The sequence below is a fragment of the Equus asinus genome, chromosome 25 (assembly GCF_041296235.1).
Source record: "Equus asinus isolate D_3611 breed Donkey chromosome 25, EquAss-T2T_v2, whole genome shotgun sequence".
Lineage (NCBI taxonomy): Eukaryota > Metazoa > Chordata > Mammalia > Perissodactyla > Equidae > Equus > Equus asinus.
Window position 1 is genome coordinate 20,938,103 of NC_091814.1, and position 18,911 is coordinate 20,957,013.

Below are 18,911 nucleotides of genomic sequence, written 5' to 3' on the forward strand. Positions count from 1 at the left end.
GTATTGCATCTTCCCTTAAAGAAACTAAATTTGTCTCTTTTTGGCAAGTGTGAGTTTCTTTCCTTCTCTCTTTTTTTTTAACCAATTATTGAACAACGTAACATGTAGATTGACTTGCACTTTTTCTGGAATAGGAGAAAAGGAAAAGGCAACACTAGTCTTAGTCCTTGGAAACATTGTCCAAGTCATGACTGGACTGATAAAAGGACAGAGAAAATTTCATGCCTTTGACTTCTTCTGTGACTTCTCTAGTTCATTTAAAAAATTTTTCTTAGATCAACTTGGTTACCACAGGCACTCCCACAACTCTTTTCAGTGCAGTCTTCACCTCCTGGTTCCTCAGACTGTAGACAAGAGGATTAAGCAGGGGGGTAACCACAGTGTAGGTCACCGCCACTAACTGATCCTTGTCTGAGGCAGACTTGGGTTTGGGCCGAAGGTAGATGATGGAGGCACAGCCATAGTGGACAAAGACCACGGTGAGGTGTGAGGCACAGGTGGCAAAAGACTTCCTTTTGCCCTCAGTGGAGGGGATCTTCAGGATGGTGTTAACAATGAAGCCATAGGATATGAGAATTAACAGAAAAGGCATCATGATCACCAGGATGCTGAGGCTGAATAAAGCCAGTTCTTTTACATGAGTGTCTGTGCAGGCCAACTTAATAACAGGTGCCATGTCACAGAAATAGTGGTTGACCATATTGGGGCCACAAAAAGGCATGTCACAGATGAGGTTGGTGGCCACCAAAGCAATAAAAAAACCAGTGACTCCCGACAGAGAAACTAACCCTAATCCTAGCCTTTTGTTCATGATGAGTGTGTACCTCAGGGGATGGCAAATTGCCACATAGCGATCATATCCCATCACAGCAATGAGAAAGCAGTTGGTACAGGCAAAACCAAGGAAGAAGAAGAGCTGGGTGGCACAGGCCGTGAAGGAGATAGTCTTGGTGGCTGAGAGCAGGTGGACCAGCAGCTGAGGGATAATGACAAAAGTGTAGCTGGATTCAGAAAAGGAAAGAATGAATAGGAAACCATACATGGGAGTGTGTAGAGTTCTGCTGAGGCAGATAACAGTCATGATGGTCGCATTGGCCACCAGGATTGTCAAGTACAGGAGAAGGAAGATGACAAAAAGCAACAGTTGGAGCTCCCCCAGGCTAGAGAAGCCCACCAGGATGAACTGTGAAACCACAGTGGTTCTATTGAAACCTTTCATCTGAATAACTTCTTTCTGTGAATGAGTTTAGGAGAGACAAAGTCATAATTATCATTGTAATAAGAACATTTTCCCAATGCCTTCACTTTAAGTATCTTATTTTTAGACTGGGGATATTGATAGATCGCTCTCCGTCTCTGTCTCTCTTTCTCAATATATCTAGATATAGATATTCCCTTTGATGATTTTTATAAGAAATTATTAATCTCCAATAATGAGAGAATGACTAACTATATTATAGACATACACAAATATTAAAAGAAGCAACCATTTGATATTTCCAAAGACTATATAAGGACATGAGAAAATTCTGCTAATATAATAAGCGAAAATGCAAACACAAAGCTATATTTATAATAAGATTAGAGGTGATTTTGATTTACTTTCTGATATATTTTTATATTTTCCAAGTGTTTAACAATAAGCATATTTTAATTTGATGATGCTAAGTATACTTCACTTTTATCCAGTCCATAATATTTCCATCTATTTTTGGCTACATAAACATAAACAAGAACAATCTGCTGCTTCCAAAAATGTTATTATTTTTTGCTAAATAAAAAACAAGTTACTTTTGTAATATCCATGCATCTAAATTATGCATGCCATTTATAACATGTGGTTGTGCAGATGATTATTGGTAGCATGATATACTGTGCTCTGATCACTGGCAGTCACAGTGGATGGCCTGCCGGAATGGTAGCAAGTAAAGAAAGCTCATATCAGTGACCAAATATAATCAGCAGGTAAGTACAATAATGACAGCAAACTTATGATTGTTTATTTTTGAGTTCAACAACAGTTCAATCGTTCTCTGACTGAGAACAGTCAGAGAATCCAACACATCATTTGATCTACGTCAGAAGGCATCTGAGAGGATTTGGGATGGGAGTGGTGATTTGAGGGAAAAGGGAGACTTCCCATGCTGTGATTAGTAAACTCATTTCCATTATTCATTTGTGAATGGGGCTATCTATGGCACTTTGGTTCTTAGAGACAGAACGGCAACAGCATGGGTCCTGGTTTGCCTCAGGAAAAGGACCGTCTCTCCAATGCTGTCTCCACATCACACCCTTGAAAATTTTTCTACCAGTGCATAGCTCAGTAAAAACATGAGAGGAAGCAGTAGTAAGTGCCTCTGGAAAACAAAATTTATCAAGAACTAACTTCAAACATTTCCTTCCCTTTATTTTATATAGCCTCATTTCATAATGTCTGCTTTTATTTAGAGAAAACGTGCTATCATGCCTAGGCTGTTTTATGCTATAAGTGTTAACAAAATACAAATAGCGCCTATTTCATAACACAAAGCAGAGGAAGATTGGCAACAGATGTTAGCTCAGGGCAGCTCTCCTTCAAGCAAACAGAGGAAGATTGGTGCCAGCTGTTAGCTCAGGGTGACTTTTCCTCAGGGAAAAAGAGAATAATAACATCCAGAGCCCTAATCATTTTTGCTTTCAGAATCAGGTTCAGAAACTCAGGAGAAATCAGGCATACTACCTGTACCACACAACATCTCCCAACTCGTTGGCTACTTTAATGGCTGCAAAATATAAGGAGTTGCTTGACATAACACACTTGTATGTTCACAGTTCATCATCTCTGCCATGGTTCTTTGCTTAGAGAGTTCCACACACACACACCTCCACACACCTCCTATAATAACCTTTTTCCTTTGTATCATACTTTTCAGAAAACAAGATGCTTTCATATAAGCTACCTTACTTTGAGCCTCACAACCTGGTAGACAGCACAAGTATATTTGTCTCCAAGTCATAGGTAAGGTGAGTGTACTACACGCCATCTCCTGAGCAAAGCAACCTGGGAACATCCTCATCTTTGCACTTAACATCTTGAATTGGATTCATCTCCTTATATGTTTGGCTCCCTCTATATACTATAGCTTCTTATGGACAGGGGCAATGTTTTTTAATAATAGTTGAAACTCTAGCATGTAGCATAGTTTCTAGTTTACCATGAACTCAAAGTTTTTGACCTGAATAGGATCTAAAAAAACTAAATAATATGCTCAAGTAGTAGAGTCAGTATCAGAATTTAAGTATTTTAACTTCTAATCCACTTTCTACCTACCACATTTTATGCCATCCATTCTTTACTTTGTCAGAAGAGTATGAGTCCCACATACTTTTTCCAAGGGACTAAAGAATGATTCCATGCTGCTTGTTCAAGTAAAACTTATTTTACCATTTCTGACTTTCCTGGCATAATCCAATTTTAATTTTTCAATTTTCTTGGATTATGAAATTTTTTAATATAAGATTTATTATCTCTAAGCCTTCAATTAGGAGGTGAGAAAAAAAGAAGAAAAGGAATAGAAGAACAGGGAGTCAAGGGTATGGTAAACACATGCAGAGATGGGGAAGGTCGGGAGGCTGTTGCTTCATTTTCATCAGTTTTGTGAATCAAACTGCTTCCACAGCTCCCTAAGTCATCAACTTCTTTTTCTGTGATTCAAGCACAAATTTCCTTCTAAGAAAGCCTCTATTCTTGACCACAACCATAGTAGTGCTTTTATACCTTTTCTTATGCTATTTCATACACTTGTATAGCCTGTTGTTTTCTGTACCCAAATCCCCTTCGTGTCCTATGTTCTTCAATAAACCTTCCCTGACTACTAGAGTCTAAACAGATGTTCTTTCTCTTCATAACACTCAGAGATATTAAAATCATACTTGTATGATGAATAGCTTAGACACTATCTTGTATTTATAATTAATTTGCATATACATATAAATACATATAATATTCCTCCATAAATTATCTTTGGGGCAGGGGCCATAGCAATGTACTCTGAATGATTTGCAGGCCCCACCACAGAAGAGGGCACATGATAGACTCTAAACAAAAACTTAGTAAATGATGGTATGATTTAATTTTCATTTTGTTTCTGAGTTTTCTCATATACTAAGATTTTTTTTCTAGAATGTGTTCTCTGCTCTTCTACTACAATCAATATCATTCCTAAATTCCTTGTTATTCTCAAAATCATCTTTTTGTAAAAAAAGAGAAATCTATGCTGATGAGCTTTCCTGCCACCTAAGTTACTTCTATCACTTGATTTCTCAGCATTTTGATTTCATGTATGCTGTGGTATTTGTGTATATGTGTTTCCATTTGTATATGTGTGCATGCTCCATCAAAGTGGAAGCTTCTTCCATTTTAAGATAAAAGCAAATAAAGTTTTACTTTGGTGCATAATCTTTTTCATAATAATACAAACTATTATGCAAATGCATTCAAATTTGAAATTTTTGATGGAAAATGTTTCCTTGTTCGGATAGTAACCGACAAAGAAAATACACTTACCTATGTATATTCAAATGATCATGGAAGTTGACATATGACTGAGTTTAATGACTCACAGTCTTGTAGGTCTTTGGAATGCTGAAAGAGGCAGCAGTAGAAGGTCACTTGTAAAAGCAATGGCATCTGTCCTGAAAGATTACAAATGATTGGAAAAAAAATTACTGAAACATTTCATAGCAGGTTTATTTGGGCACTTAGATGCCCGAACCTTTTTAATTCTTAAATAAGAGGCTGAAAATAGCCCAGTCTGTATTCATATGTCAATTCAGATTCTATAATTATGTTGAAGTATGTATAGCCTTCTGGGATTCTAGGGACTAGGGCCCTCTGAGACTCAATGAGAGCTAAAGCAAGAGGGAAAATGAATGACTAAACTGGGACAAGGACATCTTATTTAATACTGGAAGAGAATGATTCAGATTGCAAAAGAAACTTTCCATCTCCTTAAAGCACTAAAAATGTAAATAAGTATTCTTTCAGCATAGAGAAGTTTAGTTACTTTCATGCTAAAAGGTAACAAAACACTGAGATGCCAAGAGAAAACAAATTCTTCAACCTAGAGATTTACATGAAGACTGATTTGATAAAGCGTAAGAGATGGAGGCAGGGGTTGATAAATGCAGGCATGCTTGGCACTTTGGAAGATTCCATAAGTAATCTCTGTCCTGCTTCTATACCCAAAGCCTGAATAAAAAGTCAAACAACTGGATTTCTTAATTAACTTCAGGGAATTTTTTAAGGTAATGACTTTTATTCATCAACCATTCATTGCGTACTATGATCTGGAAAACACTGCATTAGGGATTGCAGTGATATGAAGATAAATAAATGACATGAATCCATCTAATCTAATAGAGAAGACAGACATAAGCATAACTATGTGTAATAAGAGGAACAAGGAAGCACGTGCCAATAAACAACAGGATAGCTAGAAATATAAACACCCTGCACACGGTGAAGGTCATCTTGAACACAACCAGGACTGAGATTCAGTCAATGACTTAATGAACAAAAACATTGGGAATAAGAAAGCTAAGTAGAAACTACTGAGTCTTTTTGTGTCTAGGACTTTCAAAGGAAAAAGAGTAATAGGAAGGCTGAGAACTCCTATTTCTGGTAGCAGCTAGTCTGATTATTTGAGCAAACCATCTTTCTGAAAACAACTAAATTTGTTGGCGAAATATTTTTAAAATCTCCATAAATATACTTATGAGCTGAAAGTACAGTAGGAATTTCCAGGTCAAAATCTGAGAAAAAGCAAGAATCCAGAGAGATGAGTGCAGTACTGGAAATTGTATCTACACTAAGGATGTTTACTTACCTAGGTGGAATTACAAACCCTATCTGTTGATTTGAGAGAATCATAGGATGAGGTAGACAGAAATGAAAGTCCAGGTTGTCAAAAATAGGAGCCAGAAAGTAGATGTACTTTAAAGCTGGAATTCTGAAGGATGACACCTAAGATAAGGATGAGGCAGAACCAAGGTCATTCCTTAGCTGACTGTTAGGAGGAGTGATGGGAAAGTTGCCCATGTAGAAAATCCTGAAGAATAGATTAAAAAAACTCCTGGAACTAGTAAGTGATTCCAGCAAGGTTACAAGATATAGAGTTGATGTACAAAAGTCCATTTTATAAAATTATAAAATATTAATGAAAGAAATAGAAGATTTCAATAAATGGAGGAATATTCCATGTTCACAGATAGGAAGACTCAATATTGTTGATATATCATTTCTTCCCGACTTGATCTATAGCTTGAATGCAAACCCAATCAAAATCGGCAAGCTATTTTGTGGGTATCAAAAAAAATGTAAAGTTTATATGGAAAGACAAAGACCCAAAATAGCCACCACAATATTTTCTAGTTTCTGTATCTGATATTTTGGCATCTGGGCCTTGGAGATCAGGGAGGGACTGAATCTCTAGGATTAGAGGGTTTCAATTATTGGAGATAACAAACGACTTTTCTTAGCGCATATCTTTCATATGCAAATTAACAAATCCAGAGCCCATACTCCCAAAATTCTGCTTTTTCAAGCTCTTACACTATTCCCTTGTCCTAATTACCCCATGACCAGGCATCAGACAACTGGGGACAGCCCCTACACCTAGAAACCCATTGAAATAATTGAAACTGGCCAATGCTAAACCTGCTTACCCTGCCTTGTCTATTCCTTCACATGAATATCACACATTTATTTCCCAGAGCTTTTGCGTTAATTCCCTTATCATACATAATTTCCAATTTATTAGCCATAAGTCAATGTTTAGTTAAGGCTTCAATTAGTCATTCTAGCAGACTGTTAATGCCATTTCTGGATGCATGAGCCAACATATTAAATTCTGAATTTCAGGCAATTGCTCCTATGTCAATGAATTTGATAGGATTGAGATTTTGGTTTCTTCCCCATTGGTCTAAGATCTTTATAATTTTCTCCTACCTATGACCCCTATCTCCCACAGATACAAATTGGCAGGCCTTTTAGGTTTTTTGGTGTTTAAACTATCTGAGAACGGACCTTGTACCTCTCTCTCTGGTTTACATCGTGATCTAGTTCCTGTTATGGGCCTAGAAACAAAGTGAGGTGGTGGGGCAATGACCCCAGGTGCAACCACTGAGTCTTTCATGCAGAGAACGGTTGATTCCTTCAGTTGTGTATGTGTGGGGGTGGGAGTGGTATCTTCCTCAACAGACAAAGGTGGTTCAAAGGAACTAGAGAATCAAAGTCTCAGCCTCACTCAGATCTGCTGAAATGTATCCATCACTTGTCTCAAGGTCTTAAAACCTAGATTTGTATTTAGGCTGTGAACTTCATGCTCAGCCATAGTTGCCCTAAGACCACAGATTGTGTGGACCCATTCAAATTCTCCAATGAGGACATTCTGATTTTCCACATATCTTTTAAATTGTTTATTCATTGCTTGTAACTTCATTTTTGTCTATGTTCATGCTCTACAATTGTAAAATATCCCGGAGCTGAAAAATTCTCTGTAATCACTCTTATTGCCATACCATCTAAGTGAAAATTACATGACTGCCCAACATCTTGCCTTTTCTCTATAATTCATCCCATGCTACTACTGGTGCTTGTCTGGGTAATTGAAATGGCATCAAATCCCAGGATGAGCTCATCTCTTTTCACCCCAGCAAGGAGATTATTCGTGTACTCTTAGATATACGAGACATCCAATCCTAGATTCCCATTTTGAGGACTTTTTTTTCTGAAGTCATCTCTGTTCCCAGACACTGTATCAACCAAGGTCCTAATAGAAAATAAATGGCACATTGAAATTGAGGCAATTCAAGGTATAGGAGAATCCTATATACAATGGATTAAGCTGGGGTTAGCAGCATCCTAGTTTTTATGTCCTCTTTAATTACATCCTATCACTATAATTCATACAGGTCAGCCTCCTCAGGGAGAAAGCAGGGTAAAGAATGGAAGATAGTGGATCTGGAGTGAATATGCATATATTGAACATCAGGACAATATTAACTCCAAAACTTGACAAGGATAGTACAATAAAAGAAAATTTTCAGGTCAATCTCTTGATTAGAGATAGTGTGGAAAATTATTATTTGTTGCTCTTTATGTAACAGCATTAATATCTCCATGCATAACCATTTGATCGCCAGTGCTTCACTGTGGGGAAATTATATTTAATTGCCTCATTGACATCAAGCTTGGCCATGAGATTTGCTTTCCTCAGGAAACATAAAAGTTGATATGGACCACATTTTAACAGAAGATTTAAGAGCTATGGAATGGATTTATCCGCTCTTTTCTCTCTCTACAATGAGAACAAGTTGCTACAAACAAGGGCTGTTTCTTCCTTCTGGATCATAAAAAAGAAGCAGAGCCATAATGCAGAGGTGCAGCCATCTGATATCCAAAACACATGCTCAAGAAATAAACCTTTGTTGTTGTAAGCCACATAGATCTTAGAATTGTTTGCTACTGGAGAATAATCTGGGAAAGGCCAACTAATAAGATGCAAAAATAAAAACATATACTCAAGACTTACAAAAATCAAACAGAGAAATATAGTGTAGCTTTATTAAAATGTGACATATTAGGCTCTATAGCAAAAAAAAATTACGAGTGATAAAGGAGATTGATTTATAATGTATAAGTGTTAATTCATTAGGAAGTCACCATAATTCAAATATATATAATATTTATATAACATCGGTATATAAATATTAACAGAGGTAAGCAAAGACATTTAAAAATCTGCAATCATTGTGGGAAGTTTAACATATCTCTCTCAGTAATTGATATAAAAAATACTACAGATTAGTGAAGATATAGATAAACAATCCTAAAGATTTTATTTAGGAAACACTGCAAAATGCTGCATCTAACTACTGCAGAGGCACATGGAACATTTGCTATATACTGGACACAAAGTAAATTTCAACTGACATCAAAGGATTAAAATCACACAAAGCATGCTTTTAGCCTACAGTCTGCATATACATAACAGAAAAAATAAAACCTCCACAAGGGCAAAGATGTTTATTCATTTTGCTCACTGATCCATGTCAAGTATTACAAGGATGCATGACATATAACAATCAATAAATATCTGTTGAATAGATAAATGAATGGAAAATATAACTAGAAACCCTCTCCCCCTATGTTTGGAACTTCTAAGCAACCCGTAGTTTAAGAAGAAGCCTAATTTTAGAGGGAAAATATTTCAAATTATTGCACAAGAAAAGTTGTGAGATTCAGCTATATTAGAGCTTAGAAGGAAATCTATAGCCATAAATATCTACATTAGAAAGGAAGAAGGACTTACAATGTTAATAAGAGAATACTGAGAAGAACATTATCCATAGATATGTAGAATTTAGAGGAAAATCAATTCCTCGTAAAATAAATCTTAATATGACTCATTCTGGAAGAAGTTGAGCATTTATATAAACATTAAAGAATTTAATAATTTATAACCCACTCATTAGAGAAATATCCAGGCCCAGATGGCTTCAACAAAAATCATATAATTTTGGGTGGCCCTGGGGCGTAGTGGTTGGGTTCACGTGCTCTGCTTGGGCGGCCTGGGTTTGCCTGTTCAGTCCTGGTGCAGACCTATGCACAACTCGTGGAGCTGTGCTGTGGCAGGCGTCCCATGTATGGAATGGAGGGGGATGGGACGGATGTTAGCATGGAGCCAATCCTCAGCAGGGGGAGGAGGATTGGCAATGGATGTTAGCTCAGGGCTAATCTTGCTCAGAAAAAAAACAGTTACATAATTTCATGATTCACAAATTCTTCAGAGAACATAAAGAGAGAAAAATTCTCAAGTCATTTTATGAGGTCAGATAATCTTGATATGAAAACTCAATGAGAATCGTAAGGGGAATGAAAATTTCACACCAATGTATACACACACTCACATATTAGCACATACTTTAAAAAGATAACACAAAATGACCTAAATTTAGTTTAATCCCCAAAATGTAAGGGATTCTGTCTTTTTGACATTAAAAAAAAAGTTACTGTAATTCCCCACTTTAACTGATTAAAGAAGGACAATCGTATGATCATTCATAACAAAAACTTTTATCAAATTAGAAATAGAAAGCAGTTTCTTAGTCTAGTGAAGTTTATCTACAAAGAAGCTAGAGCAGGTTCAAATCTAATAGCAAAATAGTGGAAGTTTCCCCTTTGAGGTAAATACCAACAGCCTGTTAATATCACTTCTATTCAATATTTTACTTGAGGCCCCTGAAAGTATAAGAAGATGATAAAAAGAAATAAAAGAATAAATAGTGGGAAAGAAGAATCAAATTGTCCATTATTTGCATATGATGTTATTGTGTGTGGGAGACTAAAATAATTTACATATTTAAAAAACGAAGACTGAAGATGAAGTCTCCTGTATCAGTAAACTCATGTGGGAGGGTTATTCAGTTCTCATTCAGTGCCAAGTTAAGTATCTCATAATAAAATGTCCATAACCAACACCAGGCACTTCGGACTGCGTAATCAAGAAAAACATCATGGTGGCCCAGCTGGTAATGTACTCTAGAATCCATTCATTTTACCATTGTGGTGTAGCCTCCCCATTGTGGACTATGAAAGTAAAACCTGTTAAAAAGACAAACATAATATTATAAGAAGACAATAAAATTCATCTATACTCTCACTACAAAGATATCACCTCTATTAATGTTTTGCCACATAGCTCCTTGACTTTTCCAAATGCATACTATGCAGAAAAAAGTTAACATAGCAGATCTGAACCGTTATCCTTAGGAACCCTTCCTGCAAGTTTGGCCCTTGGATGGACTCTGGGAAGTTGGCTGGCAAATTGCTCCTTATACTTACGCAAAACTTTCTCTAATTGATAAAGGTAGCTCACTCTACCTGATCTATTTGTACAAAGAATGTGGAATTTTGATACATACTAAGCAGAGGGTGCCAATGTAACTGATGCCCAGTAAAATTCTTGGACATTGAGTCTCTAGTGTGTTTCCCTGGGCATAGACATATCACAGATATTGGTGCCTTTTCGTTGCTGGAAGAAGATGCAGTCTGCATGATCTTCACGGGAGAAGGACAGCATAAGGAAGTCTGCACATGGATTCCTCCAGACACCTCCTGTGTCTTATGATTTAGCTGTGTGTGTATTCTTATGAAACTCTTGTAATCTTAGCTGTGAGCACAACTATCTGCCGAGTCTCGTAAGCCCTCTTGGGGACCCCCAATAAACACATATAATATTTTTAGAAAATGAGATCATATTATATGCACCATTTTATACTCCATCTTTTCACTCAGAATACATAGAGAATATATTTTCATATCAATAAATATAGATCTACAGTAATATTATAAATTATTGTGTGGTATTACAATTATTGCACTTCAGAGGGTTTTTTATTTTTTACTCCACTGTGACTTAAACAAAAACACCTTGTGATATAGCTCTGAATCCATGTTCACCACTGCCTGTGGAAAATTTAAGAAGTGGTATTTCTGGGCCTACCCACATTTTTAAGTTTTTGATACGTATTGTAAATTGACTTTTAGAAAGCATAGACCAATGTCCACATTGAAAGGATGTGTAAGAGAAAACCTCATTTGCTATTCCTAGAACAACAAAATCATTAATTAAAAAATACTGAATGATTCAGAGTGATAATAATTTCTTATTTTAAATTGCATTAATTCAATTGCTTATACAATTGAACATTTAAACTTTTTTTTGATATATTGGTTATGTTTTCTTTTTTGAACTGCTTCTTCATTCATATTTTCTACTTTTTAAATTTTCGCTTTACTTTTATTCTATTTAAATTTCTTTACACAAAAGAAATAATTATTCATCTTTTACAAGTGTTTAAATATTTTTGCTCATTTTGTCCTTTATTTTGATTAACTAATTGATATCATTATATAAAGCATTTATACTTTCAAATAACTTCCTTTATGCTTATTACTTCTGTTTTCATGTTTAGAGAGCTCCCCAGGATTAGATGTATTTCCTTAAATTTTCTTTTAAATTTACTATAATTTAAAAAGTATTTTGATATCAAATCAATTCTATTTTAGAAGAAATTATGAAATGGAATTAGCATCCTTTTAATAGTAAACAATATGCATAACTCCCTTCCTTTAAAAATAATCCTTCCTTAATTATTTTGCTACATAATAATATTACTTTAGGATTTTCCATTCTGTACCCTAACCTGTGGTCTAGTTTGCTTTAATAATATATCATTTTAATAACTTTAATTTTTTAAGTGCTTTTTTCTTTCTGGTGGGTCAATTCGTCACTGCTCTTCAGAATGTCCTTGGATATTCATCTATAATTAGTCTTCATTTGAAATTCAGGGATATTTATCACAGTATCAAAAATAGACATTTGATTGAAATTTACCTGAATTTAAAGAGGAAATAAGGACTAATTGATTTCTCTACAAAATTGAGACATTTTCTCCTTGTGTAAAGTATGTCTCTGTATTTATTCAAATTTTATTCTGTATTCCTTAGAAAAATTTCTTCATGGCTTCATTTTAATAGGTCTTGCAAAGAAATTGTTAAATGTATTTCTAGATGTTTTGTGAAGGGAATAATTTAGGTTTCCCATTTTTCGACCACCTTCCATTGACCTTTCACACAGCTATGTTGATCTCCCAAAGGAACTCATATATCTTAGACCTAAGCCTTTCCTTTCCTCTTAATATCCTCATTTGTAGGCTATTCAGGCATTTACTCTTAAACTTTTAGAGCCCTGTGGGCACATACAGGGCATCCAGCCCTTCTCTCTCCTCCGCTGGATCACTACTCTGTAGAGTTCATCCCTTCTACAAATTCATTCTGAGCAGTTGCACCAAAGATCACCACCAATGATGTCTCTGTTGCTCTCTTGCTGAGCACAGATACAACATCTGGTCTGTAGTTGTGCTATCACATCCCCTGGGAATTATTACTGCCTTTTGTTTTGATACAAGTTCTCTCCACCTTGCTAATAAAGATTCATCAAGGGAAATGAGCAACTTTCTTGACTGAGATGTAAGGAGTGGAGAAGTAAAAAGTAAAATCAGGTTCCAAAAGGTTTTCCATGAGGGAAAGTTTAAAGTAAAGTGGAGTGGTTGGAAAAATCCTCTCAGGAAATACAGAAGTATTTTTGGAAATGATATAGGAAGTCACCTAATAGAGCATTGAGGGAATTTGAACTAACACATGAAAGCTGAGTCAGTTAGTGCAGAATGGGCTAGAGATGATTTCCTATGTGATGGGGATTTCTGGAACCCCATTTTGCCACGAGCTGATTATTCTCTTCCTGTTACATAGATGCTGACTGTATTTCTGGTCATTGGATTCAGTGCCCTATTGAGACAGGTACACTTGTGCCACAGTCACATTTCAATTGCAAGGATAACAGGAAGAGGATGGTTCTGCACATATAACAATGTGCATGGGTGTTTTTCTGAGGAATTGTCTTTTCAAATGAAAGATGTCCTGGAGAGATGTCCAGAACTAAGTTAGCCCAGGTAGAGTTAAATCTTTTATTTTAAAATGGCTGGTTATCTACAAATGTGTGAAACTATTAATATATCATTGAAATCATCAGGGAAGATGCTAATTTAGAAAAAAATAATGCTTTGATTTTTTTTGTCTGAGTGTATTTACTCAATCAACCTAATCAACTCTCCATCTTTGTGAATGTTAAGATTGTTATAATTAATAAATAGGACCTCAAAAGTCTGTATTTTTCTTTTTTTATAATCTTACAGTGACTTATGTGAAATATATATCCCTGAGGTGGGAGAATCTTTGTGGCTAAGAGCAAACTTACTCATCTTCCTCAGTGTGAATATCTCTGTGGTAGTTATTTAATTGTTGTCTCTCAGCTCTAATTCACTCTTCTCTACTTTATTTGTAGATAACATAGGTTGATATTCTTCAAGTTACATTTTCTTGAACTTTGATTGCTCGCCTCAACATTAAAGGGTATCTTAGAAGGCCAGACTTTTAGGCTACAAATCCTCTTTGGATTTAGTGTTATTATATTGTACAAAGTCATGGTAATTCTCTAATCTCTAATTCTGCTTTGGTTTAGCCTTTCCTATGCTGTATTCAAAAGACATGTAGGAGATGAATGGGAAATAGACACGACAATTTATTATTATTGGTCAAATTTATATCTGAAACTCAAGTGCAGATTCCTCTGTAAGCTCAGCTGGAATACATAGCCTATTTTGAAGGCCTAAATGACTTTGCTTTCTCACCAAAGCCAACCCCAAATCGAAATATCTTACTGCTTTTCCTGCAAGTTATATACGACTGAAGAGTGGAGCTAAAATTAACCAAGGGTGGGCATGCACGAGTATGTGTGTGTATGTGTGGTGTGTGAGAAAAGAGGAAGAAAGAAAGATGTTCAGTTCTAACCCATGAGTTCAGGCCCAACATCAAATTAATTCTGTGGTCACATGGAAAACCAAGAGCAAGGATAGAATGCCAGAAGGAGAGTCATTCTGACATACATGACCTTTAACACACAGTAATTCTACGCACTTGTCAGTGTTCTGGTATCTAACTCTAAATAATAGTATCCACAAGTCTTGGAAAAGAAGAAAGCAAAAAAGTAGGAGGTTTTCTTATTTCCCTTCCCTTAAGACCATATCATATTACTATAGAGGTTAGCTACACAGTATGTTATGAAGGCTATTCATCTTATGCCGAAGAATGTATTTTTTCCACAGATGTCACATGGTTTAGTCCTCTACTGGTAAAGATGAATACTTATGCATTCTACTCTTTATTAATTAAGAAAGTCATAGTCTTGGCAAGAGGTCATGTGAGAGCGTTGTAGGGGCATTAATAAAGGAAACATGATGTGGGTTCAATATCAATTCTACTCATTAGTAGGCAAGATATTTTAATTCTCTGAGTGTCAGTTTTTTCATCTATAAAATATGGATCATAATATATATTTCCCAGGGCTGCCCTAAAGTGGAAATAAAGTAACATTTTTAAACAGTAGCACACGGTGCAGATTTGAACAATTAGTACATTAAACTGATTTGTATTAGGAGTCATCAGTTCATTTCCTTTTCATGAGACAACTTGATAGGCTGGAGGCCTGAGCTGAGCAACTGGCACAAGGAAAGCAGAACTTGGTGATTAAAGAAATTAATTTTGCTTCAGTCTCTGTGATCTTCATGCCCTGCCCTTATCAGTTTTCAAGCTTCAAAGAACTGGAAGAAACACAGTTGACTTACATACTTGGCAGAAAAGCTCTACATTCCACAACAAAACAGACCTGCAAATGAAACATCTCAGTTCATTCTCTCTTGCTTCAACCTCTGGAAGGTATATGTTATTGATGAGGAGACTAGTGGAAAAAAATTAGAAACAAAATAATTCAGTCTGGGGCTGGCCCAGTGGTGTAGTAGTTAAGTTCACGTGCTCCACTTCAGCAGTCTGGGGTTTGGAGGTTCAGATCCTGGGAGTGGACCTACACAGCATTCATCAAGCCATGCTGTGGTGGCATCCCATATACAAAACAAGAAGATTGGCACAGACGTTAGCTCAGAGCAAAGCTTCCTTGCCCCTCACTCCCAAATGAATAAATAAATAATTCAGTCAGAAGACTTTTATAACAAATGACTCTTGAACAGAAATATAGAGCAAGAAGGCAGCTCTCTCCATGGAACTCATTGTTTGTTCTCATTCCTGAAAAAAGAAGAGAGAACTAAAAATGTCTAATTCAAATTGTAGCCTGAAGCACACATGCAGACTCCTGAGTTGCACGGAGAACAGAAAGAGTTTGCTCTTTACACAGCGTTTTCTATTTGGTGAATGTTTAATGAAATGGGTTTAAGCTTAGCCTACCTTTCTTGGCCACTCTGTGTGATTTTAGGTCTTCTCTTTACCTGTGCCCCTATGAATATTGTCAAGGAATTCTGACCAAATTTAGATTTGTGTAGTGCATAAAAATTAGAAAATAGTCAGCACCCCTTAACACATTAGAAATGCAGAAATGGATAACTTTTCTATAATTTTCTTGCTTGAACATTAGTTGGATATATCTTATGCACCAAACATTGTAGCAGGCACTTTACAAATATTATCTCATTTAAAAATTGTGATCTGAGGGGCTGGATCAATGGTATAATGGTTAAATTTGTGTGCTTTGCTTTGGCTGCCTGGGATTCATGGATTCAGATCCCAGGAGCAGACCTATGCACTGCTCATCAAGCCATGCTGTGGCAGCACGCATACAAAATAGAGGAAGACTGACAAAGATATTAGCTCAGCAATAATCTTCCTCAAGCAAAAAGAAGAAGAATGACAACAGATGTTAGCTCAGGGCCAATCTTCCTTACCCCAAAAATAAATAAATAAATAAATAAATAAATAAAAATCATCATCTGAGTATATTGAAAGACTGAGATTCAGGAAACATTCAGAAATGGAGAACTACAGACAGGGGAACTTCCTGGGTCCTTAAAACTGAGAGTTAGGATTGTGCAATATTTTGCAGTGTTGGTTTCTAGTCTGGCTAAGATTGGGTAATAGTATTTGCCAGGGCCTGGAATTCTGAGCATGTATATGTTTTTCTATAATAGACATCCATTATTTTCCCCTCAACTGGAAAAGCTTCTATGGGCTTATGGCAAGAAGCTGTTTTTCTGAATTTTATATTTGGAAATGAATGAGAAATGATCTCTGTTATTGAACACTATGCTCAATTGCTTAATCTTGTCTGCTCTGGGAATTTTTCCCTATATGCATTGTACTTTACTACTTGGAAAGAGTAGGATGTAGATTAATGTTGTGGCAGAGAAATAGTTCTTCCCACAACTCTACGGAGAGCTGATTTGAACTCTTTATTTCTCAAGCTGTAAATCATTGGATTGAACAATGGAGTTAGGATAGTATAGGATATTGATATGAGAGCATCCTGACTTGAGGAGAAGTTGGACTTAGGCCTTAAGTATATAAAGGAGGCACAGCCATAATGAACAGTGACAACAATAAGGTGAGAGGCACAGGTGGAGAAAGCTTTGTGCCTGCCCAATGTGGAAGGAAACTGGTGTATGGCAGAGATGATGTGAATGTAGGATACCAAGATCAATAACAGGGGGATAACCAGGACCAATGCACAAAGTATGAAGATGACAATCTGACTAAAGTGGGTATGGTGAGACGCCACCTTGAGGACAGGAGAGATGTCACAGAAGAAGTGTTGTAGTTGGTTGGAGGAGTAGAAGGGCAGGTAAAATACCAGGGATGTGATGATCTGCGCAACAATAAAGCCACAGGCACAGGCAGCAGCCACTAGTCCTACACACATCCCATGTCCCATGAGCACTGTGTAGCGCAGAGGGTTACAGATGGCCACATAGCGATCATAACCCATGGCTGCCAGCAGGAAGGAGTGAGAGCAGCCAAGGAAGAGGAAGGTAAACATCTGGATGGCACAACCCAGAAAGGAGATTGTCTTCTTTTGAGCCAATAGGTCAGTCAGCATCTTGGGTACAATTACAAAGGTGTAGCAAGTCTCAGAGCAGGAGAGGACGGCAAGGAAGAAGTACATGGGGGTATGAAGGGCTCTGACCAGCACAATGGTGGAAATGATGATGGCATTGGTGCCTAGAGTGAACAGGTAGAGGAGCAGAAATACAATGAAGAGCAGCCACTGCAGCCCAGCCAGAGATGAGAAACTGAGGAAGACAAACTCTCTCACCAAGGTCTCATTGACCTGCTCCATGGAAGGTACACATCAGGAGACAATCTCAGAGAGAGGAGGAGACATTGCCAAGAGAAATCCCTGAAAATTAGTAAATTCACAGGAAACTGATCATCACAGAGCATGAATTCTCAGATTTTGAGTTCTAAACTCACTATTCCTTCTCCTTCCAGTGTTTTTAAGGTGTAAAAAAGTATCTAAAGTCAGGTAAAGTGTACCTCCAACTTTGAGTCTCCACAGTAATTCCAACTTCGTAGGCAAAATGTTCTTGACATTTCTCAGATTCAGTTTTCCCTTCATCTCCCTTCCCAGGATGAGAATTTTAAATTCTCAGCCTCTCACTCTCACTTTAGCCTGCAACTCTTGTCCATTTGGCTTTCTTGCCGAACACTCTTCCCCTTTCCTGCAGCTTCGAAACAAATCATCTGAATACACTACATTTACATATAACATTATGTATGGTGATCGACAGCTTTTCATTATCATTCTCCTTACATCTAAACTCCTACCCTTAGTTTTAATCTACCTATAATCTAGACCTGCATTCTCTCCAACTCTGTTTGCCTTACTTCCTGGCATGAGTTATCAGCTCCACCTTCTTATACTCTCATTATGCTGACTCTTGCTTCTGTATCTTTATTCTTTTCCCAAAGCTGGAAAATAGTTACCCAACACGGAATCCATCTTCATGTCCTCTAATTTATATCTCGGTCAGAGCCCTGTCTCCTGAAGAGAGAACTATGCTCTTTCTTCAGGAATCTTAGCTATTTTTATCATTTCTTTTGACTCCTACCAAAATCACATTATGGCTATCTCTCCCATCAACAGTCTCACATACCTTCAATCCCTCTTTCTCCTTTCAAACTTATGAATCATAAATTGTATCATATTGTTCCCCCTCTCAAAACTTTTACTCATGACTATAGCATGAAGTTCAAGTCTTTATGGTTTTCAAGGTCTTGTTTTGGAAACCAAACTATGTTTCTGTGATCATCTATAGAACTTTCTGGGATGCATCACTATTGTGCAAATATGTTGTGTCCTTCTTTGGTTATATTCCTGGCTCATGTTAGTTTTTTTTACCCATTTTTTATTTGCAAATATTTTACCATTATGATGAAGCCTCATCCAAATCCACCGTTTTCTGGA

At 36.7% G+C, this 18,911-nt stretch overlaps 2 protein-coding genes across 2 annotated transcripts; both read right to left on the minus strand.

Annotated features, from left to right (window-relative positions):
- Window positions 1-271: 271 nt before the first annotated feature.
- On the minus strand, window positions 272-1,219 carry OR10T2 (olfactory receptor family 10 subfamily T member 2). Its single transcript, XM_014848393.3, has one exon. It carries the CDS (start codon window positions 1,217-1,219, stop codon window positions 272-274), a length of 948 nt encoding a protein of 315 aa, XP_014703879.3.
- Window positions 1,220-16,838: 15,619 nt separating this feature from the next.
- LOC106835721 (olfactory receptor 10K2) lies at window positions 16,839-17,783 on the minus strand. Its single transcript, XM_014848294.1, has one exon. It carries the CDS (start codon window positions 17,781-17,783, stop codon window positions 16,839-16,841), a length of 945 nt encoding a protein of 314 aa, XP_014703780.1.
- Between the last annotated feature and the right edge of the window lie 1,128 nt (window positions 17,784-18,911).

Excerpts from the sequence above, each read along its gene's own strand:
- LOC106835721 (XM_014848294.1), bottom strand. The coding sequence starts at position 17,783 with ATGGAGCAGGTCAATGAGACCTTGGTGAGAGAGTTTGTCTTCCTCAGT.
- OR10T2 (XM_014848393.3), bottom strand. The coding sequence starts at position 1,219 with ATGAAAGGTTTCAATAGAACCACTGTGGTTTCACAGTTCATCCTGGTG.